This window comes from Eriocheir sinensis, chromosome 20 (genome assembly GCF_024679095.1).
Source record: "Eriocheir sinensis breed Jianghai 21 chromosome 20, ASM2467909v1, whole genome shotgun sequence".
NCBI lineage: Eukaryota > Metazoa > Arthropoda > Malacostraca > Decapoda > Varunidae > Eriocheir > Eriocheir sinensis.
In genome coordinates, this window is record NC_066528.1 from 7,457,451 (window position 1) to 7,482,247 (window position 24,797).

General features: G+C 42.4%; 1 protein-coding gene across 1 annotated transcript in view; it reads left to right on the plus strand.

Annotated features, from left to right (window-relative positions):
* Nucleotides 1–21,342: 21,342 nt before the first annotated feature.
* Nucleotides 21,343–24,797, plus strand: part of LOC127001053 (uncharacterized) — a 35,591-nt gene continuing 32,136 nt past the window's right edge. The window contains exon 1 of the mRNA XM_050865222.1: nt 21,343–22,166. Within this exon, the coding sequence (XP_050721179.1) occupies nt 22,134–22,166 (33 nt within the window). The 5' untranslated portion in view covers nt 21,343–22,133. The remainder of the gene's footprint in view (nt 22,167–24,797) is intronic.

A 24,797-nucleotide genomic window follows, 5' to 3' on the forward strand; every position in this document is an offset into this window, starting at 1 on the left:
GTGGAAGCTCTTGCCATTGCATTTGAAGGCCCCTAGCAGTTTTGAGTTGCTGACAAGTTATACATTCTTTAATATGCTTTCTCATATCTGCTCTCAAGTTGGGCCAGTAAAAATAGTCTTCTGCCTTGAGGGCAGATTTGAGAAAACCTAAATGACCCGACTCTCTCTCATGTGCAAAACTTAGAGCCTGCCGCCTTAATTCATTTGGTATTACCAGAATGTACAATATGGTGTTGTCTTTCTTCCTGCGGGTGGAGTATAATATTTCATCCTCGATGTTAAATTGTGCGAGGGTTGCCCTAGGGTATTTTGAGCGTGGGATACATCCTCCCTCTAAATACTGTCTCATCTCCCTCCACCTTGGTTCCTGCATTTGCAGCTGGCTAAACTCTTCTCTTGTTTTCCCGAGAAATAACTCACTTTGGCCTCCCCAGGGTCTTATAGGTCTTACTGGGCGACTTAATTGGTCAGCCACTACGTTCTTTTTCCCTGATTTGTAATCAATTGAAAAATGGTAATCCCTCATTTCTAAAATCCACCGATTCATGCGGGGTGATTTAGTTTTTTGCCTAAAGATGGAGACTAGCGGTTGGTGATCTGTCCGCACAAATACTTTCGTGCCCCACAGGAAATGGTGGAACTGGCGACATGCCAATACTATAGCTAAGGCTTCCCTGTCGGTGGTTGAATACCTCATTTCTGCCGGACGAAGTTTTTTGGAAAAATAACCGATGACCCTGGGTAAATTATTATCATCGATTTGCATTAGCACAGCACCCACATGGGTGAGGCTGGCATCTGTTTCTAGGATGAAGCTTCTTGACATATCTGCCCGTCCTAGGATGGGGGCTGCTATTAATTTCCCTTTCAGAGTCTCGAAAGCCTGCTGACACTCTGCTGACCATTCGAATTGTAATCCCTTTTGGGTTAAGTTAGTTAAGGGGGCGGCTAGTTTCGAGAATTACCCAATGTGTCGTCTGTAAAATGAACACATTCCCAGGAATCTGCGAGTTTCTTTAACGGTTGTTGGGGCTTTCATTTTCTCAATTGCTTCGATGTTTTTAGGGTCCGGTCGATATCCTTCCCGAGAGACTACATGCCTAAAATTTGACTTCCTTTGCCCAATGTTACATTTTGATAGGTTCAACTTGATTCCTACCCCTCCCATGTGCTCGAAGGTCTCATGGAGTCTACTGAGAAGGGTATTAAAGTCAGGTGCACTTATGATCACGTCGTCTAAGTAAGTCTTTATCCATTCCGCCTTTAAGAGGGGTGCAAGGGCGGTTTGTAACTGTCTACTAAAAATAGCTGGGGAACAAGACAAGCCAAAGGGTAACCTTTTAAATCGGTATAGATTAATCCCCTCAGTAAATGTGGTTAAATCCCGGCTTGGTTCATCTAAAAGCACTTGATAATATGCATCTTTCATATCTAAGGTGGCATAGTATTGCTGTCCCGACACTCTCTCTACTAGTTCCTCAAGTTTTGGTAGAGGGTGTATGTCTACTGCTAAATGGGTGTTAACCTTGCGGTAATCTAGGCACATTCTTTTCTCGCCGGACGGTTTACTAACCAAAACTATTGGTGACAACCAGGCGGCGGTAGATGGTTCTATTATGTCTCTCTGCGCTAGGTCCTCTATAATCTCTCCTATTAGCTCCTTTGCTTTTTCTGGGTATTTATAAATGGGGGCCCTGCATGGTACGGGATTCTCGACATTAATGTGGGCTGGGGGCGCTGTTATCAAGCCTAACTCATTTTTGTCTACCATAAATAACAACTCGTGGCGCCGTATTATTTGGAATAATTTCTGTTTCTGCTCTTCATCTAAGTGAGTCCAATCTCTTTCGCTTAATATGGTGTTTAATTTGTCTCCTCTGGACATTTTCCCTGGGACCGCGTCATTTTCGGGCCCCATCGACTCACTGATCGTGGTTTTTAAGCATTTTGCCTCCGGAAACTCTTCAAGGTTACTGTTGATTATTTCATAACGTGCCAGGAATACCCCTTGATGTAGTGTTAGGTCTAATTTACTATTATTGATCATTGGGAGGAAGATGGTTTTTTCCTCGGTTACCTCCGTAATGAGAGGCAACCCTCCTTGCACGTTCTTATGTTCCGGGTCAACCACCAGGGTAGTACCAGGTGCTTCATCCACTTTGATTTCCCTCATAGCAGCACTGAAAGGTGGTAATTTTAATTTTGCTCTTAGTCTCACGAAAGCTTTGGCCGGGGAAGATTTGTGGGTGGCAATGGATTGGATCTTTATGTGAGTCACCTTCCCGTAGCGATGTTCATGATATTTAAGTGGGTAGGTGACATTATTCCAGGTAATTCTCTTGTTTCGGTGGTCAAGGGTTAGGGTTATTCTTCCCAGGGCATTCATGCCCAACAACAAGGCTGGTTCTAAGTAATTATCGGGTACGATGGCTAGGGGTACCTCTAAAGGTTGGTTGTCACCGACTATGATGGAGGTAGTGGTTTGCCCTAGGATTCTGAGTTTCTTCCCTGTGATACCCTGTAATTGCGGGATGGTTTTTCCTGTAACTACCTTGAGATTGAGTTGTTGCACCACACTTTCTTTGATTAGTGACATTTCGCTACCAGTGTCGAGCAGGGCCTCTAGCATATGGCTTTTGATGTTGACTGTGATTATTGGGGACCTAGCTTGCGCCAGTCACCGTGTCTGAAAGGTCTTCCTCCCTGGACAACCAGGGTACCCTCTTCGGCAGTTCATCCTCAAACAATCAAAACACGAACCGGGAAGCGGATTCTTAAAACATGATTGCACGTCGTGTGTTGTGGACCTACAATACGGGCAGTACACGGATGTCCTTCTTTCTCGAGGTTGTTTCTTTTGCTCTTCCCACCGCTCTAGTCTGCGCTCGATTCGATCGAGATAGGAGGCCAAGGCGGTAGGTTCGGCCAAGGATTCAGCCTTCGGGGACGTTACTGGTGGTGCTCCAGTGCTTGATGCATCAGCTGGAGGAGCGTCATCCGTCACCATAAAGACACTGTCCTTTTTTCTTGCTAGTGCTACTAGTCGTTCCACCTCTAGTTTTTCCATAAAGGTGTGGAGTGGCACGTGATTATCCATATATATTTCTAGCCTGTCTCTACTATCTCGAGGCATTCCCTTTAGCAACTTTGTTTTTATCAACTTTTCCCTCTTTGGCACTTCTCCTGGATTTGATTTTACCTCCAGGAGTGCGAATTTGCATTTAAGTTGGGTGACAAATTCGGTCGCGTCTTCCTCATATGAGTATTTGAGGTCATTTAAGGCATCGAATACCTTTCCTTTACTCTGATCCGTTAGTTCTTTGATCAGTGATGTCTTGAATTCTTCCCAGTCCACCACGGGGCCATGCTTCAGAGTGCTTTGAATGTAAACTGCTAATTCGGCGTCTACTCGACTCAAAGCTATTCTTTTTCGATCTTCCCCCCGTGGGGTGCATTGTTCTATCTGGGAAAGGAATACCTCTAATCTGCCTCCTTCTTCTACTCCCTTCAAGTGTCTTCTCTCGAGGACGGGTATGTCCCTTGGTTTAAGTAGTGGTTTGGTAGGCGAGTCTTCTTGGCTTCTACGTAATCGGTCCACTAATTCTAACATAGATGTTTTTAGAAAATCTACTTCTTCCTCGAGTTCCTCCATTTTCACGGTGTCACCCGCTTGTGGCTCTTTCTTTGACTGTGTTTGTGCCCTAGGGTCTTCCTGGTCAGTGTCAGTACGCTGTTGGTCTGGGCAGTGTTCACTTTCCCATGGACCCAGCAAGTCAGCTATCTCTTCCTTTACAGTTTTCTCCATTGTGTCAAAATTTCCTAAGTTCCCTCAGTATCAATATTTACAGTTTACTCTACTAAAGAGAAGAGAACAATCAAAGCAAACTAATAAAACAAATATATAAAACCCATAAACTCAAACGAAACCACCTTCGAACACATGAGCAAGGGAGGTTAAGCACTTGTTTGATCGTGATAATTACCGCGCCATTGCAGACTACCACTTTCCATTACTCTGCGAGAGAGACTTACCACGCGCTCGCTCCTTCCACCTCTTCCCTCCTCATATACTGCCTGAATGCAGTCATCCTCAAAGAAATTCCCGGCTTTTCCTCCCGGGGCACGAAAATTATCTACCTGAATTTCCTGCTCCTCTACCTCCAATTCCCTTTGAATATGACTATGCCCTACAAGTGCTACTCTAAACATGTTCTCTGGTGTTATGAACACCGAGAGAGAAAAACAAGTAAATGCAAAGACAAAAAAAAAAAAGTTAAGACTGCAAAGCAATAGGGCGACCAACAATCAATCAACAGAAAAAAACAAAAACAAAAATATTAATTATACTGTCTAGTTAACTCTGCTTCAACAATGGGGGGGCGAATGGTTCAGGAAATCCACCGCTGCCACCATATGTAGCGTGGAAAAATAGAGAAAAAAAATAATAATAAATAAATAAATAATTGAAGCTACATCCCTTTTTATGACAACCACTAGGGTAGTGAATGGTATGTGGTAGCGTGGTAGTTGTCGAGCGCTGGTCCCGGATGTTAAGGGCCTCAGGACAAGTGAACACTCGTTCCGAAGTTTGTGACCAGAAGGGCGTTACTTGTGTGGTTAATTATGGAGGGTGGGAGGATTTCCGTGGGAACCACTTTTGAGACAGCATTAAGAAACTGGATGGTGATAATGTACTATGGAGGGGATGTGTGTATGGTTCAGTAATTTCCAATGAGCAGCAAAACAGGCTCCAAATGATAACACTCAGTAAGGTTATATATAAATATGTATTTGGTTTACTTTAAAGGTTAGCGGAGTGCTAATAAAAATATGAAAAAAAAAAATGAATGACCGACCAGGCTGTAGGCCTCTAAGCTAGCTAACTACCGGCACAAGGGAGATTTGGAGAATACACAGAATGCTTAGCTCTGTAGTTGCTGGATGCGGAGGAGGAGGAGCTGCGTGAGTGTCGGGCTCGGCAGAGGACGTCCACGATGGGAATGGGCGGTCCTGGAGCTGGACAGACGGGCGCCGCTTGATGTAGAGATGGAGCGGCTCGGGTGGTATGAAGAGGCGGGCGCCCTTTGATGTAGGGAGCAGCTTGGGGCAGTGGTATTGGAGCCCCCAGGACAGTCGAGGGGCAGGTTACCCCGCCATACAAGTTCCCATCCTGTAGTCCGTCTCACCCCGCAGGCCGTGGGTGGTTTTTCGGGGGGGGGCTGAGTGGAGAGGTGGACACCGCTCTCAACTCCAACTCCAACTCGAACTCGCTGCCTTTCCTTGCTAGGGCTGCTGCTCGTCTCCTGCTAGCCCGCCTCACACAGCAGGCCGTGGGCGGTGTGTGCGTCCTCCAAGCTTCTGGCTTTCTGCAGTGGTGCTTGCCTCCTCAAGTCTACCCCGCTTCTGGCGCTCTTCCTCCTCCTCGCTTACTCATCAGCTTCTCTCCTCCATCACGTGATCTTTTAACCCCGCATTACTGACTCTCTCCCTTCCGGAACATTCTTTTACAATCAAACCCCTACCTATCTAACTAACTAGTTATTGGTCTCTTGGAGGGGTTCGAGGCTCTGAGATGAGGGATTTCAGTAACTCGTTCATATATTCGCTCATTCGCTCGCCGTGTTATCTTCTCATAACCTTTTACGCACTTACATTCCTCAGCTACCCATTCACTCTTTCACTCATTCACTCTCACTCACTCACGCTTACTCACTCTGTCACTCACCGACTTACTCACATTCTCTCGTTCATTCATGCACTTGCTTACACTTACTCTTACTCACTGACTTACTCACATTCTCGTTCACTCACATTCGGACCGTTACAATATATATATATATATATATATATATATATATATATATATATATATATATATATATATATATATATATATATATATATATATTTATTTATTTGGCAGCGACGGCCTGATGAGCGAGCCTCCCATAACCCATTCAGCGAAGGGGGTACCTCTTCGTCCAACTCAGTAAGGAGTGGCTCTCCTGTCACGCTGGTCGCAAGTTCAATCCCAGGTAGCTGGGGATTACCCTCTCCTTGTTGTGATTAATTTCTCATGTGTTTCGATACATGCAGAGGACGTGTGAGACCGAGAGAGTAATAGAAAGAGAGTAGAAAATCTCTTCATTAAACTGGTGGCAGCAGTGGGATCCTCTCCTGCGATTCTGTTGAGTTTCCCCGAAGGGGTATAACAGGTAGAGTGATGGCCCATGCTCTCCGAGGTTGATAGAAAATGGAGTGTTGGAGGTATGTCTCTACGGGGACATTGTGAAATAGTGCACCAAAATGGGTCACTGTCTAAACGTCTCAACACAGAAATTAATCTACATAGGGGGGAAAGCCGTGTAGTACGGCAACGGCCTGATGAACGAGCCTCCCATAACCCATTCAGCGAAGGGGGTACCTCTTTAGCCGACTCGGTAAGGAGTGGCTCTCCCGTCATGCTGGTCGCAGGTTTAATCCCAGGCAGCCAGGGAATACCCTCTCCTTGTGATTAATTTCTCGTGTGTTTTGATACACGCAGAGGACGTGTGGGACCAAAGAGACTATATACCAAGAGATAGTGGTATGTAGTAATTCCTCGGGCGTGCGGAAGTTGCGCCATCTATTAGCCCACCAAAAACGTCACTTTTCAGGGGTAGCTTTACTATCTTTGAAGTACCTGCCACAGCACCCTATCTGGCCTTTTACTTGTTTTTTTCATTATTGTAAAATGATTAACTAATGGGGTAAAGAAAAATATATTTGTTCTTATGTTTTATTTGGTATTATCGACACTATATCAATTTGTTATTTTAGGAAAAAATAAAGTGTAGAAAACATTTTGAAGGCTATATATATGTATATATATATATATATATATATATATATATATATATATATATATATATATATATATATATATATATATATATATATATATACACGTGTGTGTGTGTGTGTGTGTGTAAACATATCCAGTGCTTTAAATACAAGCAAAGCATACAACATTCTATGCATGCTAGATTACTATAATGCCTTTGCAACTCTAGTAACCCGGATGTCACACTGGTCCTGTGTCCCAGGGTAATGGGTTCCCTAACACCACAGGCTCAAGAGCCAATGTTACGGAGATGAGCACTGAGGCTACACGCTGCTACAGCGTATGCCCCCAACCGTACCTTTACCTTTTGCAACATGCTCTTAGTTGAGTAAAAATTTCATACTAACTGTACAAGTGCCAGATAATGGCAACCATTGCATACTGTTTGACAGGGCAGAGAACAAAAGCTTCTAAGCATTACAACTGAAATAAACAATTGGAGACACTCAAAGCTTGTTAAATGAACATGACCCGATTTATAACAGGTAAAACCAACAATGGTGTGTTATATACAATAAAAACTGTATAAGAATGTTGCAAGGCACATCAATATAAGAGCAAAGCATCATAAAACATGCTGAAATACATGGTGGAGGACATCAAGAAGGTAACACATGAGTTGTCTTAAATGGAATGCAATAACTTGGTGGTCATGGGAGACAGCCAAGCCTGGAGGTGAAAATGGGATGTAGGACACGGTATGATCTCACAAGCTCTGACCTTGGTGTCAGGGTCATGAAGATATTAAGCTCAGTAGGCACAACTATGCAGCAGAGGCACATATGATAAAAGCAAATGAGACAAAATAAGGCAACTCATAGTGTAAGAAAATAGCAGGAAAGTTATGCTGCAGTATGTGACACGCCAAATCACAGGGCAGAGAGTGATATGTATTTCATAGGCTACATCAGTAAACATGTAGCATTTATTGCAGGAAGCATACATTAAAGTTGGATGTAATAAAATATATGTTTTTAGTACACATTAAAGTTGGATGTAATAAAATCATTTGATATGAAACTCCTTGAACTGGCCAACCAAACAAACCACTCTCTGTCCCCCCTGGTCTGAAATACCCCTGAGTCATGAGTGAAGTGTTGAAACTGAAGGCAAGTGAAAAACTGTGCTTAGAAATCTATTAGCATTTGGACTTTGATAGTATAAGGCCAGAGCAAACCTCCTCTCTTGTAACCCATATTTCCTACTAGGCTTAGATCTTGGCATCTTGCAGCATGTTGAACCTGACCTTAGAAAAAATCCACCCCTATTGGATCTAAAAAATTGCTGGCTCTGGGCAAAAACTGCCCAGGAGTTGTAACAGCCTGGCCTTTGAGCTGCCTTGCCTCCCGGCGCAGACGACAGACTGTTTAGTGCAGCAATTTTCACTTTTCATGTCTGAAAATACATGCAAAAATATTTAATCACAATTAATCACAATTCTAAATAATAAAATATGTGCATGTAATTGCATTATTTTCAGTGCTATAAGGACAGTGAATCTAAGCATTGACATTATGTCTGCACGCCAGCTTCGAGGGAAGGCTTCACTTAGATTGCCTGACAAGAGTAATATTTTCAGGAGAGATGGGGAGAGGATACAACTGGAGACTCTTGACAGTTATAATGTCAAGATCTACAAGCACCCATTTTCCATATATATCTTTGATGTTCAGTCCATACTAAAATATTTGTCAATGTATTGCCACACTATAAATCTAAAAATTCCCTGTTTCTCAGATGTTAGTCATACCTAAGCCCTGCTAAACCATCCAAGTGAATCAAGAACGAGTTCCGGGGGGCAGCATGAGCCAATAATAAATGGCGCCACTATAAAAAAAATTGCCTGCACCATGACAGGCCTGGGCCGACCGCCAGGCCCCTAAGAAAGACTACAGGCGCTATAGGTGGGTGGGAAAAAAAAAGGATCACATCAGAAGAATGGACAAAGGTTTGTTAGTGGCACTTCAAGGTTATGCTACCTCTTTAAAGATTGGCCAGGCCTCCCTGTGGGCATCTTACCCCAAAGGCACAGGGGGCCTCTTACCCTGGCAACTCATATATACACAAAATGTCATCATTTTTCCTACAAGTAAGTAGGCAGAGTATAATCACTTGCAATATGGTCTGGACATCTTAAAGCAAGCATCCATAGCCATCAGGCTAACTCTACAATTCTTTGTCGTTAATTAGGTATCATTTAAATCACTGAAAACTTACAAGAAATTAGTCAAAAAGAAGAAATGTCCGCTTGTGGCCAAGGTAACTGTTCATTGTTTACTCCAGTTGTTCCTGTGAGCACAGAGAGTTGGTGTTGCCTACTTGATCATGTGACTGGTTGAGAAAAGAAAGAAAGACAAAACCAAGGGGGGCATCTTACCCCACCTTACCCTACACTCGAACGCCTGGAATCACAACACAGATCAAACAACAAATAAACATGCAACCACTTCACATACGCAGACAAGCACACAGACTTAGGGTAAGGTGGGGTAAGATGTCCCCCTGGGGTGAAAGGCCCCCCCGTTGGTTTTGTCTTTCTTTCTTTTCTCAACCAGTCACGTGATCAAGTAGGCAACACCAACTCTCTGTGCTCACAGGAACTGCTGGAGTAAACAATGGACAATTGCTCTGGCCACAAGGGGACCTTTCTTCTTTTTGACTAATTTCTTGTAAGTTTTCAGGGTATTATTCTAGTGTTTGCCCATAGATATATACTCACCCCTCGCAACCAAAAATTGGCTAGGGGGCCATTGAGACTTCGAGGAATGCGGTGGTAAACATGAAATGCGTCGCAAATGCATAGTTTTTGAGTTATGAGGGGTTGAAAAATACCCTAGATGTATGGAAATTCCTTACAATTACTTAGATGTAGGGAAATTTCATACATTCCGGGTTTTTTTTTTACAACGTCCGGAAACCACGCAAAGTAATTATTGAAAATCACTCCGCACCTCGAAATTACGATATTACGCCTCCATATTGTACTTAGGGGCATATTATACATAAGGACGATGTGTTTACATGGCGACGCCATTGCAATATGAGCAGCGTTGCCAACGATCCGGTTAGCGATGATACGCTAGGTGAGACCAGGTCCACCACGCGTGGTTATTATTTTTTTTACTTTGGAACACGCACCTTTACCTAATACTATTTCCAATGGTACGCTAGGTTAGCGATGGTATGCTTAGTTTGCCATTAGCCCACGCATGTGAGACCAGGTCCACCACGCGTGGTTATTTTTTTTTTTAGAACACGCACCTTTACCTAATACTATTACCGATGGTACGCTTAGCCATTAGCCCACGCATGTGAGACCAGGTCCACCACGCGTGCACAGGTTTTTTTTATTTATAACACGCACCTGTAAGAAGGGGGGGGTCCAGGTTAGTAGGGGGGGCGAGGGGGGCGAAGCCCCCCCGTTAGCAGGTCGTAAAGTTCGGTTGGAGTAGTTTAAATATGCTCCCCCACCCAAATACCCCGAGTTCACGCAGGTCCCCCAAGATCGTTGGGGGAAGGGGATTAATTCGGCTTCTTTACTTCTAAGTACTTTGGTTTTTTTTTACTATGATATATGGAGGCGTATTATCATATTCTGGAGGCGCGGAGTCAATATCCAGAATCACCTTGTATACTGGGAATACGAGCCCGTGAAGCAGATTCAGAATCCGGTCAGTAAGGATTCACGTGTTCGAACAGCTCGGGCAAGAGGTTCGAGAGCCTGCACTTCCTGCACAAGCCGCAGTATTGTTAAGGCGCGGTGTTGGATGGATCACGGCTAGCCGGTGGTTTTACTTGTGTCAGTGATAAACAATGAAGATACACTGTGTTTGGTGCCACGGACTCTACTTGGAGGACAGAAACCTTGCGATGAGGTGACAAACTACTAGAGAGAGAGGGCATGAGTGTAGTGGAGGCGGTTTATGTGAGCACAGATGGCCGCCGGTGCCACGCCAGATGGTGAGGTGAGCATCGTTTGGTGGGTTCACTACACTTCTCTCCCAAAACAAGCTTGGGGATCCACTGAGTGTGTGGTTTTCGTATGGGAAACACTAAATTCGTCCCAAACGCTTATTTTAGTGGTGGTGGGAGGAAAATTCCCTAAATTTAGGGAATTTCCCTAGATCTAGGGAGTTTTTATCCCCCCCCCACACTAAAAAATACGCGCATGCGACGGATTTCGTGTCCCCCACCCGAAACCCCGCATTCCCACCAGGTCCCCAGGCTTGTAAGGGGGAGGGGGGGAGCATGGGCAAACACTAGAATTTTACCGTTTTCAGTGATTTAAATGATACCTAATTAACGACAAAGAACTGCAGAGTTAGCCTGATGGCTATGGTTAACTGCTCTAAGGTGTGTAGACCATATTGCATGTGATTATACTCTGCCTACTTACTTGTAGGAAAGATGGTGACATTTTGTGTATATGAGTTGCCGGGGTAAGAGGCCCCCTGTGCCTTTGGGGTAAGTTGCCCACAGGGAGGCCTTTTACCCCACATGTGGGGTTATCTTGTGTAATCATCTCAGAGCTCTCATTTATTATCAGCATCTCATCCATTATTGGCAACAAAGAAAAAAAACTTCATCTCCAGCTTCGTCTGATGAGGATGAACGGCCTTGTTTGGTGTGTGGGGAACCATTTGCTAATAGCAGACCTTCAGAAAAATGGGTTCAATGTCGGGGTTGTAGAAATTGGTCACATGCAGAATACACAACTGGAGTAGGCCTAGATCTGTACGTATGTCAAAACTGCGAGTCTGATTAGGCATTACATCATTGCTATAAATAAAAAAAATAGTAATACTGTAACGCCTAATCAGACTCGCAGTTTTGACATACATACAGATCTAGGCCTACTCCAGTTGTGCATTCTGCATGTTTAAGTTTTTGAAAGGCATCCATAAGTGAACACTTTTGAGTTTGAGACTATAAGAAAGTTGGTGTTTTGATGTGATACACTGAATTTACCGTACCCAACGGTTGTGTTTCTCGCAAGACACTTGAACCACACCAGGACAACTCCGTGTACAAAAAGACACACAAACCATTTACCACTAATACAGCAGGGGTGCCGGGCTTACCCCTACAAGCACCTCCCAGCGTTACAACGATAATCCTAACAGGCCCGATAGTAATACCTAGTTGTAATCACGGTAAAGATTCGTATTAGGTCCGTGCCAGTATCTCATAATCTACTTTATGAACCATCAGTATCTCTTCATATATCTTTTCTACAAACCTTCAACAGTCATGGAAACGCTTTGAATATCCAATTCAAGGACTTTTTTTTTACTCTTGAAAATATGGGATAATGTTTACGAAAGCGCGTCGCCTCCTCTGCTGGCCGCGGCGACGCTGCAGCCGCCGCAGCCGCAAAATAGCTCGCAGAGGGCTTAGGGTCGGGGAGTATATTTAAACTACTCCAACCGAACTTTACGACCTACTAACGGGGGGGCTGCGCCCCCCTTGACCCCCCCCCCCTCATGTATATGTGACTTATTTCAGCGAGGAGGTATTTCTCGCAACACCGGCTGCACAGTCGCCGCGGCCAGCAGAGGAGGCGACGCGCTTTCGTAAACATCCCATATTTTCAAGAGAAAAAAGTCCTTGAATTGGATTTTCAAAGCGTTTCCATGACTGTTGAAGGTTTGTAGAAAAGATATATGAAGAGATACTGATGTTTCATTAGGTAATGAGATACTGGCACGGACCTAAAACGAATCTTAACCGTCCTGTTGTCCTCCAGACTAAGTTTAAGTCAGCACTGCCGCGAGTTAATGTGGGGCGAAAGCGCTGAGGTGCTGTTAGCTTGATAGCAGGTGATGTTGTGGGCCGGGAGCCAACGTACCACGTGGGTCTGAAGGGGTATTTTGAATTTCCCTCGCCAGATGGCGTGGCTTTCGATCGGTTATATTATACTTGCTCTTAATTATTCCGCAAGGGCAATTATCTATTATTTCATGAAAGGAAACACTGAACTATTGTTATTCCTTTCATTGTAAACACACTCTGTCCTGCCTGGGGGTTGGGATGGCATGTTCCTCCCTTCTCCCTTGTTGTTTACCTGCAACAATAAACTATCAATCAATCATGTGTTTAGTCTTCAGGCAGTGAATACGGTGATACTGTCTCGGTCTGGGAGCCGATGAGCGAAGTGTGTAAGCACCATCCATCCATACCATCAGACGATACTCTTAGTTGGCTTGAACTCTTGGCCTGAGACTAGTTCCATAAGGGAAATAGTTAATTTGTCTAATCCCCTGGTTAACTGACCTAATTCCTAACAGTTTTTAACTGCTTCAGATATCAATATTCAACAGAAAGGACATATTTTATCAAATTAATAGAATATTTAGTTCCATATATTTTTTCATGAAAATAGATGTTCTTTTTGTTACAAAAATTCAGAAGAATGGCAAGCTAGTCTAATATTACTAGTCTAAAAGAAGGGGATACCTTTTAGAAAATTAATTAATTGTTTAGTTGTACATTCTGTTCATTAGGAGACACAAATTTGACTGTGTTCCTATATTTCACATCAAGAGAGATTTATAGAGTATAGTTTTCAAAAAGGAAATACATTTTATATTTTCTATAATGTGAAAAAAATATTTTCCTTATGTGTCTGCAAGTTTTATTATTGTAAACCAGAGTGGGGTAAAAGGCCTACCCAGTGGGCTTCTTAACCCACATGCGGGGTAAGAAGCCCCCTTTATTTTTTTTTTAAATTGTCATTATAATAAAGTCAAAATTATAATGAGTGGATATAATATATACCATAGATAGGCCTTAGCCTAAGCTTTCAACAGAACTTTTTTTTCAAAATTCTATTGCAAAAAATGTGGCTACAACAAGCAATCTCCCTTAAGGGGGGCAACATACCCCACCTTACCCTACACTTGATTGTGTACAAGATCACAAACACTCACATTGACATTGACCCACAAACATAACTACGCAACGCAAACAGTCAACGTACTCGTAACACACACATCCATAAATACCAAACATATCACACTAGCACTGACGCATACAAGCACTCATACTTTCCACGCACTATACGTGACTCGAACAGCCTCCTTCAACAGATTTTAGACTGCGGTACAATAGACTCATTCAAAAAACAAATACATACTCACTTGTCACCACAACACACCAACACTACCAATTACACTTGATTCACTTCCCTCCCCTGCACACTCGGCTCCCCAGTCCCCCCAACAGCCAACAAATATATGCGTGTTATGCACCTGGGCCCAGATTCACTAACGCCTCGCAGATACGACAATCTTAAGTGGATCCAATATGGCGGAAATAAGAATGTCGTATCTTGCGATTCCCAAAAGAATCTTAAGTCCGCCATGTTTAGATTTTCCTGCCTTAACGCTGTTTCACACTCTCGCCGACAGACGGCGTAGTATGATGTTGACATATTTCGTTCAACCAATGGCAGCGCTCGATACATACGTACTCTAGAGACAGTAGCCAATCACAGGAAGCTCAACACCAGTGCAGCACGTGGCCCGTGACAGAGGCAGGCGATGTTGTCTGCCCCACCGGGAGTACGGAGATGAAGTGAGGAAGTTCAGGTAAGCCAATCACTTGTCATGTGGAGAGTCAGCTTGGTATATTGTTGCTAAAACGTGCTAGTGAGTGAAACATTTTTGTTAACCTGCTTGAAGGTATCCTTTAGGTAACGTTATAAACGTGCCTTTCTGTCAGTTTTTAGCCATGACTTTGTCCTCCAAGTTGTCCATGATCAGTCTCATTACCCTGTTTTGACCTCCTCTGTAGGTAAAAGTGTAATATACTTGCATGCACCAAGTTATCTCACCATGGAGAGGGGAAGGGATGTGGGTGCACACACACTTCAGTACGTGGTGTCATTTCAGTATTTTCATAGAGGTGAGGCCATTTACTGAGCAGCAGAGCTTAGCAAACATATCAGTCATTAAGATTTGCCACCAGGGCACTGCCCAGCAATGTGGCTAGGATTAGGAGTGGAGCTCAGACATTGTCAGCTGCTCAGATATTGGGAAGTAGATAAAACGGCATACTTTCCAAAGAGCAGCTCGCTGTATTATGGCTTAAAACACTGTCGCACTACTATAAATGCAATAACAATAAGTAAAAAGCTCTTTCATAGTGCTTGAGATAAACTAACTTCCTATTAAAACATAGATACTTTACATTCTTATAATAGTGAATTTAAAGTATCTATGTTTTAATAGGAAGTTAGTTTATCAACACTATGAAAACTTTACTGCATTATAGTACAGTGTTTAAGCCATAATACATGAGCTGCTCTTTGGAATTTATTGTATTCCTTTGTTTTCTTCATTTCCACAGATTAAGTTTATTAACTATGTAAACTTTCTACTTCATTGCTTCTTAACCTTTAACTACTAGCCAGTCACTTTAACCTCTCTCTCTCTCTCTCTCTCTCTCTCTCTCTCTCTCTCTCTCTCTCTCTCTCTTATGATCCTGGTTATGATGACCAAGCAAATAATTTTCCTTTTATAGGAGACTGAGTGTAACCTGTAAGTGTAGTGGGTGCTACAACACCTAGCAGCCCATATGTCCCAGCAGTGGTGCAGCGTCGGACCCTTAAACTTCCAGGCAGGAGACACAAGATAAAAGATTCTGAAGCAAGACCAAGCATATATTACTGGATAGTTTGCAGAAATGTGTAGATTTCCTTGAATCGTCTCAACCAGAATGACTGCAATAGCTGGACCTTTACAGGACTTTGTTGAATATTGCAGGGCATGAAATTCTGTATTTCTTATGCATCACTAAAGGTCTCTTTTGATTTCTTCAAACATGTTTTGTATTTGCAATTTATTTAATTGTTTTCTGTTGGAAATAACATATAAAAAGATGTTTAATAGCAAGCTGTGAAGAATTGCTCCAAATAGTACACACCACGGTGCTATATGCTTTACATTTTATTAAGTGTATAATAAGCTCAGCCATATTGTCCTGCAGTTAATTTTTAGTCAGATAATTTCTCCCCTTTTTTTACAATTTAAGTTGTGATTGTGTTCATGTATACCAGCAGTTCTTTCTTTAATTATATTAGTAAAGAAGTTTTTATTATATATATGAAGTCAGATTAAGTGACTTTCAAAAGCAATATAATTAAGTCCATTTAGCCTGTGTCACTCTCAAAGTTATACGCCTCCGTGGTCTACTGGTTAGCGTGCCTGGCTTCTACTCCAGGCCCGGGTTCGTATCCCGGCCCAGGCAGTCTGCGTGCAGCTCACCCAGCTGTTCATCCTCCCTCTTGGGCTGGTCGATAAATGGATACCTGGGAAATCTGGGAAGGTAATCTGTGGTAACCCAGATATTACACTGGCCCTGTGTCCCAAGGTAATGGGGCTCCTTCCACCACAGTCTCAAGGATCAATGTTACGGAGATGAGCACCGAGGCCATGCGCTGCTACTACGTATCCCCCAACTTTACTCTTACTCTCAAAGTATATAATTGTGTGTATGTGAGTGTGTGTGTGTGTGTGTGTCACATCCTGGAAAGCCCAAGACTTCTTTCAAAACTCTGATGACTCGAGAAAGAGTCTGGCTTCCAGCTATATCTTGAGAGCCAACAGTCATCGTGGAAATTTTCTAGGTATAGGGAATGTGTTTTGACAGTGGGCAGTGCCATTGTCTTTGAAGAACTCTACCGAGTTCTTAACGAAACACACCCATACACCAATTTGCTCGATGATTTCCTTTATTTTATTGCCAGTACACTATTTAACACATTTAAATATTTAATAATGTATATATCAATGCCCACTTTTTCATTATGTTCTCAACTTGTGCCAGCAACATATGAGTCAGTACTTTAGTAAGGTTAGGTTACATAAATGAAAAAAGTGCATATTTGAGTTAAAAACAGAAACATTATTTTCTTGTCAATACCCAAAAAATAACTTGAATTTCAAGGAGAAAGATTTTTTTTATAGTCTATGGACAAAGAACCTTTATTTTCTGGTTTTAATGTTGTGCTATAAGTAGAAAATGAAGTAATTATATATTTTTCACTTAACATGAAATAAATATCAATATATATAAATATTTTGCCTCAACCTAAAATCATAAAATACTTTTTTCAATTATAGTAGCTATTAAACTATGAGTGGGAATAAAACTGGGTGATGAATCAAACCTTGACAGGTGTTGCTAGGTTGCTAATTTACCAGCAATAGGTTACCATGTGATGGAGATGAGCACTGAGGCCACACACAGCTATGCGTATGCCCCCAACTTCACCCTACCCTTACTAGACACATCATCTATAACACCCAGTAAAACTAGCATACTAAATAGTAAATGTAATACCTTAATACAGTAAATATCATTGAGACAAGAATGAGCCATGGGATGACTCAATTACCAAAATATCCAACAAACATATAATGCATGTTGCAAAGAATGGGTAATTGCTTAGCAGGAGCAGTCTATTTGAGATGCAAATTACTTATTTCCTGTGATATGTTATGATGCTTTTTAATGGGGCTCTGTTTATTACCACAATAATTCAGCTATGAAAGTGCTACAGCAAATTTACCCCAGAATTCACTATAACAAGCTCTGCGGCATATATTGTCCAGCCGTCTTCACTCCCAAATCTCTTTACAAACTAACAGACTCATTTTAACCTAGTGGATGGTAACCTAACTCTGCTAAAATTGTAACCTATAATTGCCGCTGGGGATAGTAGCCTATCATTACAGAGGAGAGTAAACTGTCAACCCAAGTATGAGACTCACCAAATCAACTCTTAGTACTTTCATAATTGCTTCCTGGTGATAACTAACTCCACAAAAAAAGACATGATAATTTACCCAGTAATGAATAGTTTGTGTCTCTAAAATAGGTCGCTAAAATCTGCTAAACAATGGCAAGGGAACACCCAGAAATATGTTCAGGGAGATTGGAGGGCAGAGCAAAAGACAAGATACACTTTGGGGTGCAGAGCCTGAAACCTCATCAACGGTAAACAGGTGGAGCCAGCCCATCCTTGGTTGTGCTAGTGGTCTAAGGTATTACAAACTACAAATTAAGACTAAATTATTCACCGAGCATGTATGAGTACCCACATTACCCCCTGGTGGATCTCCTGCGAGCATTTCAAGCCCTCCATATATATTATCACGAGTGTTTACGGCAGGATATTTGATTCAGTAGTGTAGGAGTTCACAGTCACTACATATTCAGTGAATGGTATTATATACGGTTGACACGTCCTTATAAAGCAATGTTTTGATAGCACAGTGACGTTTTGTTCATTATTTTGGCAGCGGGTCTTCCTCTTCTTCTTCATTCCTCCTTGTGTTGTGGAGAAAATCTGCCCTACGTACGGGTCACGATACCTTACGCCATGTCTGGAGCTGCCGTAAAGTTACGGTGCCGGAAGAATGTCGTAACTGTTTAGTGAATAGCCCAAAGCAGCCGAAAGTTGCCTTAAGACATTTTTTGTGACTTACGAACGTCGTAACTCGTTAGTGAATCCTGGCCCTGTACGGGTGCCCTGCGCATCATTAATCCTGATCCAGATCTACAATTTTCATAGACTCGAGAAAAAAGTTTTTTGGACTGGTTCTCCAGCACGCGTGGTGTTCTCTTATCTTGTGAATCAAGTTATAAGCAAAGCAGCTCTGTCAGTCCATTTTACGAGTCTCTTGGTGGGCCATCTTCCAATGCTCCTCACTCCTCAGCCACTGCCGTCGTCTGTTTGTTTACATACAGCCGTTCGGTACCCACGTACCCACGCTCGTACTCACAACCGCTTTCCAATCATACGGACAACCAACAATTCGCTCCCTGAGGCTGTTGGGCATACGGGCAACCGCGGTTGCCCATAGCCCCAATGGTTGGACACCGTCTTTTAAGGCAGCACGCATGACGCCGACGGTAGGTAGACGTGACCCGTGTATACATGTCAAAGGAGCCCGAAACTCCTGGCGGTAATTAATGCGCGAAAATCGTGATGGTAAGAATTTAGGACTACGTAAGCGCTATAAACTCGAGGATCGCGAAACTCGGATAGCGCGAAACTCGAGAGGGTAATATATATATATATATATATATATATATATATATATATATATATATATATATATATATATATATATATATATAATCGAGCGCTACCATTGGTTGAACGAAAAATGTTAACAACACACCGCCGTCTGTCGGCGGGAGTGTGTAACAGTGTTAAGGAAGGAAAATCTAAACATGGCGGACTTAAGAAAAGTTTGTGAATCGCAAGATACGACATTTTTATCTCTGCCATATTGGATCCACTTAAGACTGTCGTATCTGCGAGGCGTTAGTGAATCTTGACCCAGTATCACAGCAACCACGTTGGATAAACGTAAAGTATATCGTCAGATATCACGTAAATAAGCCTAATATTCATATTCAATACCTTATCAACAGGATCACGACCCATTCAATATGACAGAACACTGAGAGGAATGCCTAAAGTTATATCCAGTGTCGCACAAATCGAAAATCTTCCCTCCTATTCACGAGCGTGGTTCCACGGTAAACGGAAGCAGCCATTTTGTTCATCGTCATGTCCATTCGCAGTGTTGCTAATACTGCGCTGCTATAAGTTCTCTCTTTTTAACGGCGATTATACGGTCCACCCCCTTGTACAGTATTCCCCCACATCACCCTACCCTTCCTCATACTTTGGAGCCTCTTTCTACGAATGTACGAATGACGTCACCATATGACCCGGTCGGAGGAACTGCATGCTAGATATATAAGTACCGTAGGCTTATTCACCAGAGTACGAGACTAAAAATCCCCTAACATTGTAATTTCAGGAATCCTTCCACGGATGTCGGCGGCGAGCAACTTTTTCAGCAAGGCCTTCAGTCTTGACAACCGCTTACAGACTCTTTGCTGGGAGCTGGACATTGAGTTCTCTCTACGGCCAGGGTGAGCTTGTCCAAAAGGACGAACTCCACCTGTCTCCAGTCGGAGCAGCCAGATTTGGAAGGCTCATAATTAACGCCAAACTGTGGACAGTATTCACATCTCTCCGAACACAAAACGGGCAGCAAAGTTGCTAGAAACGCGCTATTTACAGCAAAACGCGCTATACATAGTAAATATTTATGTGTGGCGTTCCTTGAACCTATACGATATTAATAAATTTCGGCAAACAAAATTTTCATAATCCAGATTAGATGGAACGTATAATTAAGTACCACTCAACACGTATACATGTCTAAAACCTATAAGCGATTTACAAGCGAACATTTATACAAGCGAAAAAAGTTCACTTCTAATTCAATACAACCAACAATACAACAATACAACCCGGAACGTAACATCCAATGAACCCGAGAGACTGGCCTACCGCCTGGCTGTGGAGAGACTGGCCCCGGAGACGGGAGTGGGACAGGGACAGCTAGGTTAGGGATGTGTACAGGAAGCAGACACGTACGGCGATGACGTGCCCGTTGCACTGCGTAAATAAATATTATTAGAATTAACTTAATTGTACGTATATTTAAAAAGTGTTGAATATTGTTCACTTGCTCCACTTTATTAATATTATTCATTTCACATAACGCGCCAGCAAGTGTGCCGAGCATTGTAGCTATTTCGCGCTAGAAAACGCGCTAGGCGCAATTTTGTAGAAAATGCGCAGAACCATGCACTGTTGAACGCACTAGAAATTGCGTGTTTCGCGCTAAAATGGGAACACTGCCGTGGAACCGTAAATATATGGTGCTGCTGCTGGGGCTGAGTGGAGAGACGAATGGACGAGTGGTTGAAGCGGTGAAAGAGTTCTTGGAGAGCATGTGGCGTGCAAGATGTAGGCAATGACATCTTGCTCCGAGTAGTTGAACACCGACACTCTGTATGTTTTTTCCTAAGTCTATTTACACCAAGTCAAGTCATACACAGTTTTGTGGGAGGAGACACGGCCGAGGCGTGGTTTATGCGTGACGTTGCTTGGAGCCAAACTAGAGAATGTAGGTGATGACAGGGGACGAACCCGGGGCTGTCACATAGAAACAGGGATTTAGAGAAAACGAGGAAAGGCGGACTAATTTAAATCAATCACTTCAACATGCCCTCCCTCACACCCCACACCGCCGTTTGTAGTCATTGAAATTACAGTCACGCAATAGCACAATAAAAAGACATATTTTTTCGTCAAAGGCTTGCCTGAACGCGCTGTGAAAGAAGGCGAGAATGCACATCCAGAGTGCACATAGTACGGCCCCATGCAACTTTTAACACCCCTGAACTGCCGGGTATTTTTTTCTGGCTACAAGTGACGTCATCCCGCTGCTCCGCCCCAAAACCGCCTCCTGCGCGTACCGGTCGCAGTTCTGAAGCGGAGTGACTTGACTTGGTATATATAGACTTAGGTTTTTCCTTCACAGGAGCTGCCGATACAAAGGCCTGGCCGGGGGGAAATCTCAAGCGCCTGTGACATCAAGCTCAAGATCGCTCCGCCGTCTAGAATGGAACGTAAGAAAGTGGAAGAAAGAGATAGACAGTGCAGTGAAAAGTGACGGTCTGAGGAGGTGGAAGCATGTGATGGAGCGAAAGAGTACTTTGGAGTGGTACAGGGAAAAAGAAGCCCCGCAGTGTGTCAGCTGGGATGATGGAAGCCTGGGTGGTGATCTTCTCTTCCAAGCTCGAGCGCGCAGTGTATGAGTGTGAATGCAAGAAATTACAGGTGTCTGAGTCCCGCAGCAAAGTGTGCCAGATGTGTGACAGGGGTGTGGATGAAACTGTCGCGCATGTGATACTGGTGTGTGGGAGGTACCGGAGAGAAAGGACGGAGATGATGAGGGTGGCACTGAGTGAGATGGGCTGGGATGTGAATGGGAGGATTGCAAGAACAGAGAGGGAATGGATGCTGCTGCTGCTGGGACTGAGTGCTGAAGCAAATGATAGAATTATAGAAGCCATGAAGAGTTTTCTGGAATAGATGTGGTGTGCAAGAAATAGGGAATTGGAAGATTTGTAATGGATACTGCTTGTGTTTTTTATTTTTACAGGCTGTGCCGATACGAAGGCCTGACTCCAACGGGTCACCTGTACAGCAAGAGCAAGAGCTCAAACGAACAGCTCAGCACCACCACCACCCCACAAGAAGAAATAGACAACAGCAGAAGAAAAAGACCATTACCACAGTGACAGTCTCCTTGCTCAGCGCTGACTCCCGGCCACGGCGAGCACTTCCCTTCAATACCGTCACGGCGCCATGGAGGAGGCTGCAGGGAAGGGCTGCACCACGGTGAGTGTCCCGTCAGCAGGGTTACTTGTTACTTGTTACTTGTGTTTCTTATTTATCTGGTCCCACTTCCGCCGAAGCGCTCTGCAGGACCCACATATTTAATTCATTAAATTTTCAATAATGATCACAACTTATATGCCATGTTAATTGTCAATGTTTCCATGTCATCGCAGTCAGAGAACAGAAATGTTTTTAGTTCTTTCTTAAATTTGGAGATATCCTTTGTTCTTCTAATGTCAGGAGGGAGCTTATTGTACAGTCTTGGGGCGGCAGAACTGAAAGCGTGCAATCCAACATTTGAAGAGTACCGTGGTTCATGAAGTGTGATTCCAGAAGTGGCTCGGCGAGTGTTAATGCCTTCACCTGGCTGTATTTCGTGTAATAATTCTCTCAAATATGGTGGACAGCCAGTAATCAAAGCTTGGTGTGTCAAAACACAACTTAAATACTATCCTTGCTTTTATTGGCAACCAGTGGAGCTCTATCAGAACAGGAGTTATTCTCTCTCGTGGTGGAATTCCTTTGATTAATCTCGCTGCTCTGTTTAAGACCATCTGTAATTTCCTTAATTGGAGCTTTGGCAGGTTATAGTAGATCAAGTTGCAATAATCCACTCTTGATATAATATTGTTAATCACCAATTTCTTGATAGAATCTTCATCCAGGTATTTCTTGATAAAAGCAATATTTCTAAGGTGATATCCAGCTATCCTTACAACATTATTTATCTGACATTTCAGTGTCAAATTGGAATCCAACAACACTCCCAAGTCACGAACACTTTCAACAATATGAATTTCATTACCACCTATAATCATGTTACCATCACCAAAATAACGTAGAGTGTCCTTCTTCCCCACAAACATGAATTCAGTCTTATCATCGTTTAATTTCAATTGCTTATAATGCATCCAATCCTTGACTGAATTAATAACACTACTATTGATCTTAGCACTTGTATTTTCAATATCAGTGATGGAAAAGTAGAACTGGGTGTCATCAGCAAATAACTTGAATCCTACACCATGTTGTTGTAGTATCCTGGATAAACTAATCGTGTATATACAAAATAAAATAGGTCCCAGCACACTTCCTTGTGGAACTCCTGTTGTCAGAGCTTCATATGAAGAAAAACAATTTCCAATTTGCACACAATAACTTCTGGTTTGTAAATAACTCTCAAGATACTTTAACGCATTGTCTACCACTCCAATGTTCCTTAAGTCTTTTATAAGCAATTCATGAACAACCATATCAAATGCTGCACTAAGATCTAGAAGAACCAATATAGCACATTTACCCCCATCCATCATTTCTAGTAAATCATTAACAACAGAACAAATAGTAGCCTCAGTAGAAAATATTGGCCTATATGCAGACTGACTATCAGGCAAGACATGGACCTTCTCCAAGTGTTCCATTAGCTGCTCAATAATTGCATACTCTAATAACTTAGACAAAAAAGGCAAATTTGATACTGGTCTATAAGAGCTTACATTTTGATAATCAAGTTTTCCCTTTAATACTGGTTTTATAACAGCTCGCTTTTCAGAATCCGGAAATTTACATGAAGAAATACTAGTATTGACAATTCTTAGCACCATATCCATGAAACTAGGAAAATTATCTGCATCCATGATATCTAATACAGGCAATGGGTCACTGGCACAATATGTTTTCTTAGCTTTCTTGAAAAGTTGAACAAGATCATCCTTCCTAATGATTTTAAAACACTGCAATCTACAATCCACCTCAACATCAGCAACAGGCATAAAAGGTGTGTACCCAAATTCCGATACAATATTCATAATCTTACTCTTGAAAAAATTACAAAAGTTATCCGCTAAATCTTTATCACAGAAACCATCGGGAAGCTTTCTTCTCAAAGTAGTACCAGTAAGACTGTTGAGAAGTTGATATAATTTGTTCATATCCTGCCTCAAGAATTTTAGTATGATAATAGTTTCTTTTACTCCTTAAGTCATTATAGTGATTTCTCACATTTTTATAATCCTCCCAGGCCACAACAGATCCCTTATTTCTCCATTTACATTCCTTGCGTCGTTTCTCTCTTTTCAGTGTCAAAATTTCACCATTAAACCAGGGAGATCTATCCTTGACAATAATGACCTTCTCTAAGATCGGACACACATTGTTATATTGTGTCTTAATCACCTCATTATAAATGTCAGTAAGACAATTCACACAATTTGATTTACATAACAAATCATTGTGAACACACTCTCCAGTCATATCTTCATAAAAAGTCTGACTAATTTCACTGATAAATGTAGCAGCAGAGAAACCCACCTTATTCCTAAAATAAATTTTCTTAGTTACCTTACATATTGGCAATAATAATTTAAATGTTATGAGCCTGTGAACTGGGGAAATAGTAAATTCATGTTCAACATCCACCCTACCTATGAGATTGTTTACATTATCACTAATGACTAAGTTTAACATATGGCCAGTTGATGAAGTTATTGAATTCACCTTGTTTGATAACTGATAAGATTCAAGAAGCTCACAGAAAGAAACTGTGTTATGGTTTTCATGATCATCCATCCATATGTTGAAGTCACCAACAATCAAAACTTTAAAAGAAACCATATCAATTGAGTCCAACAA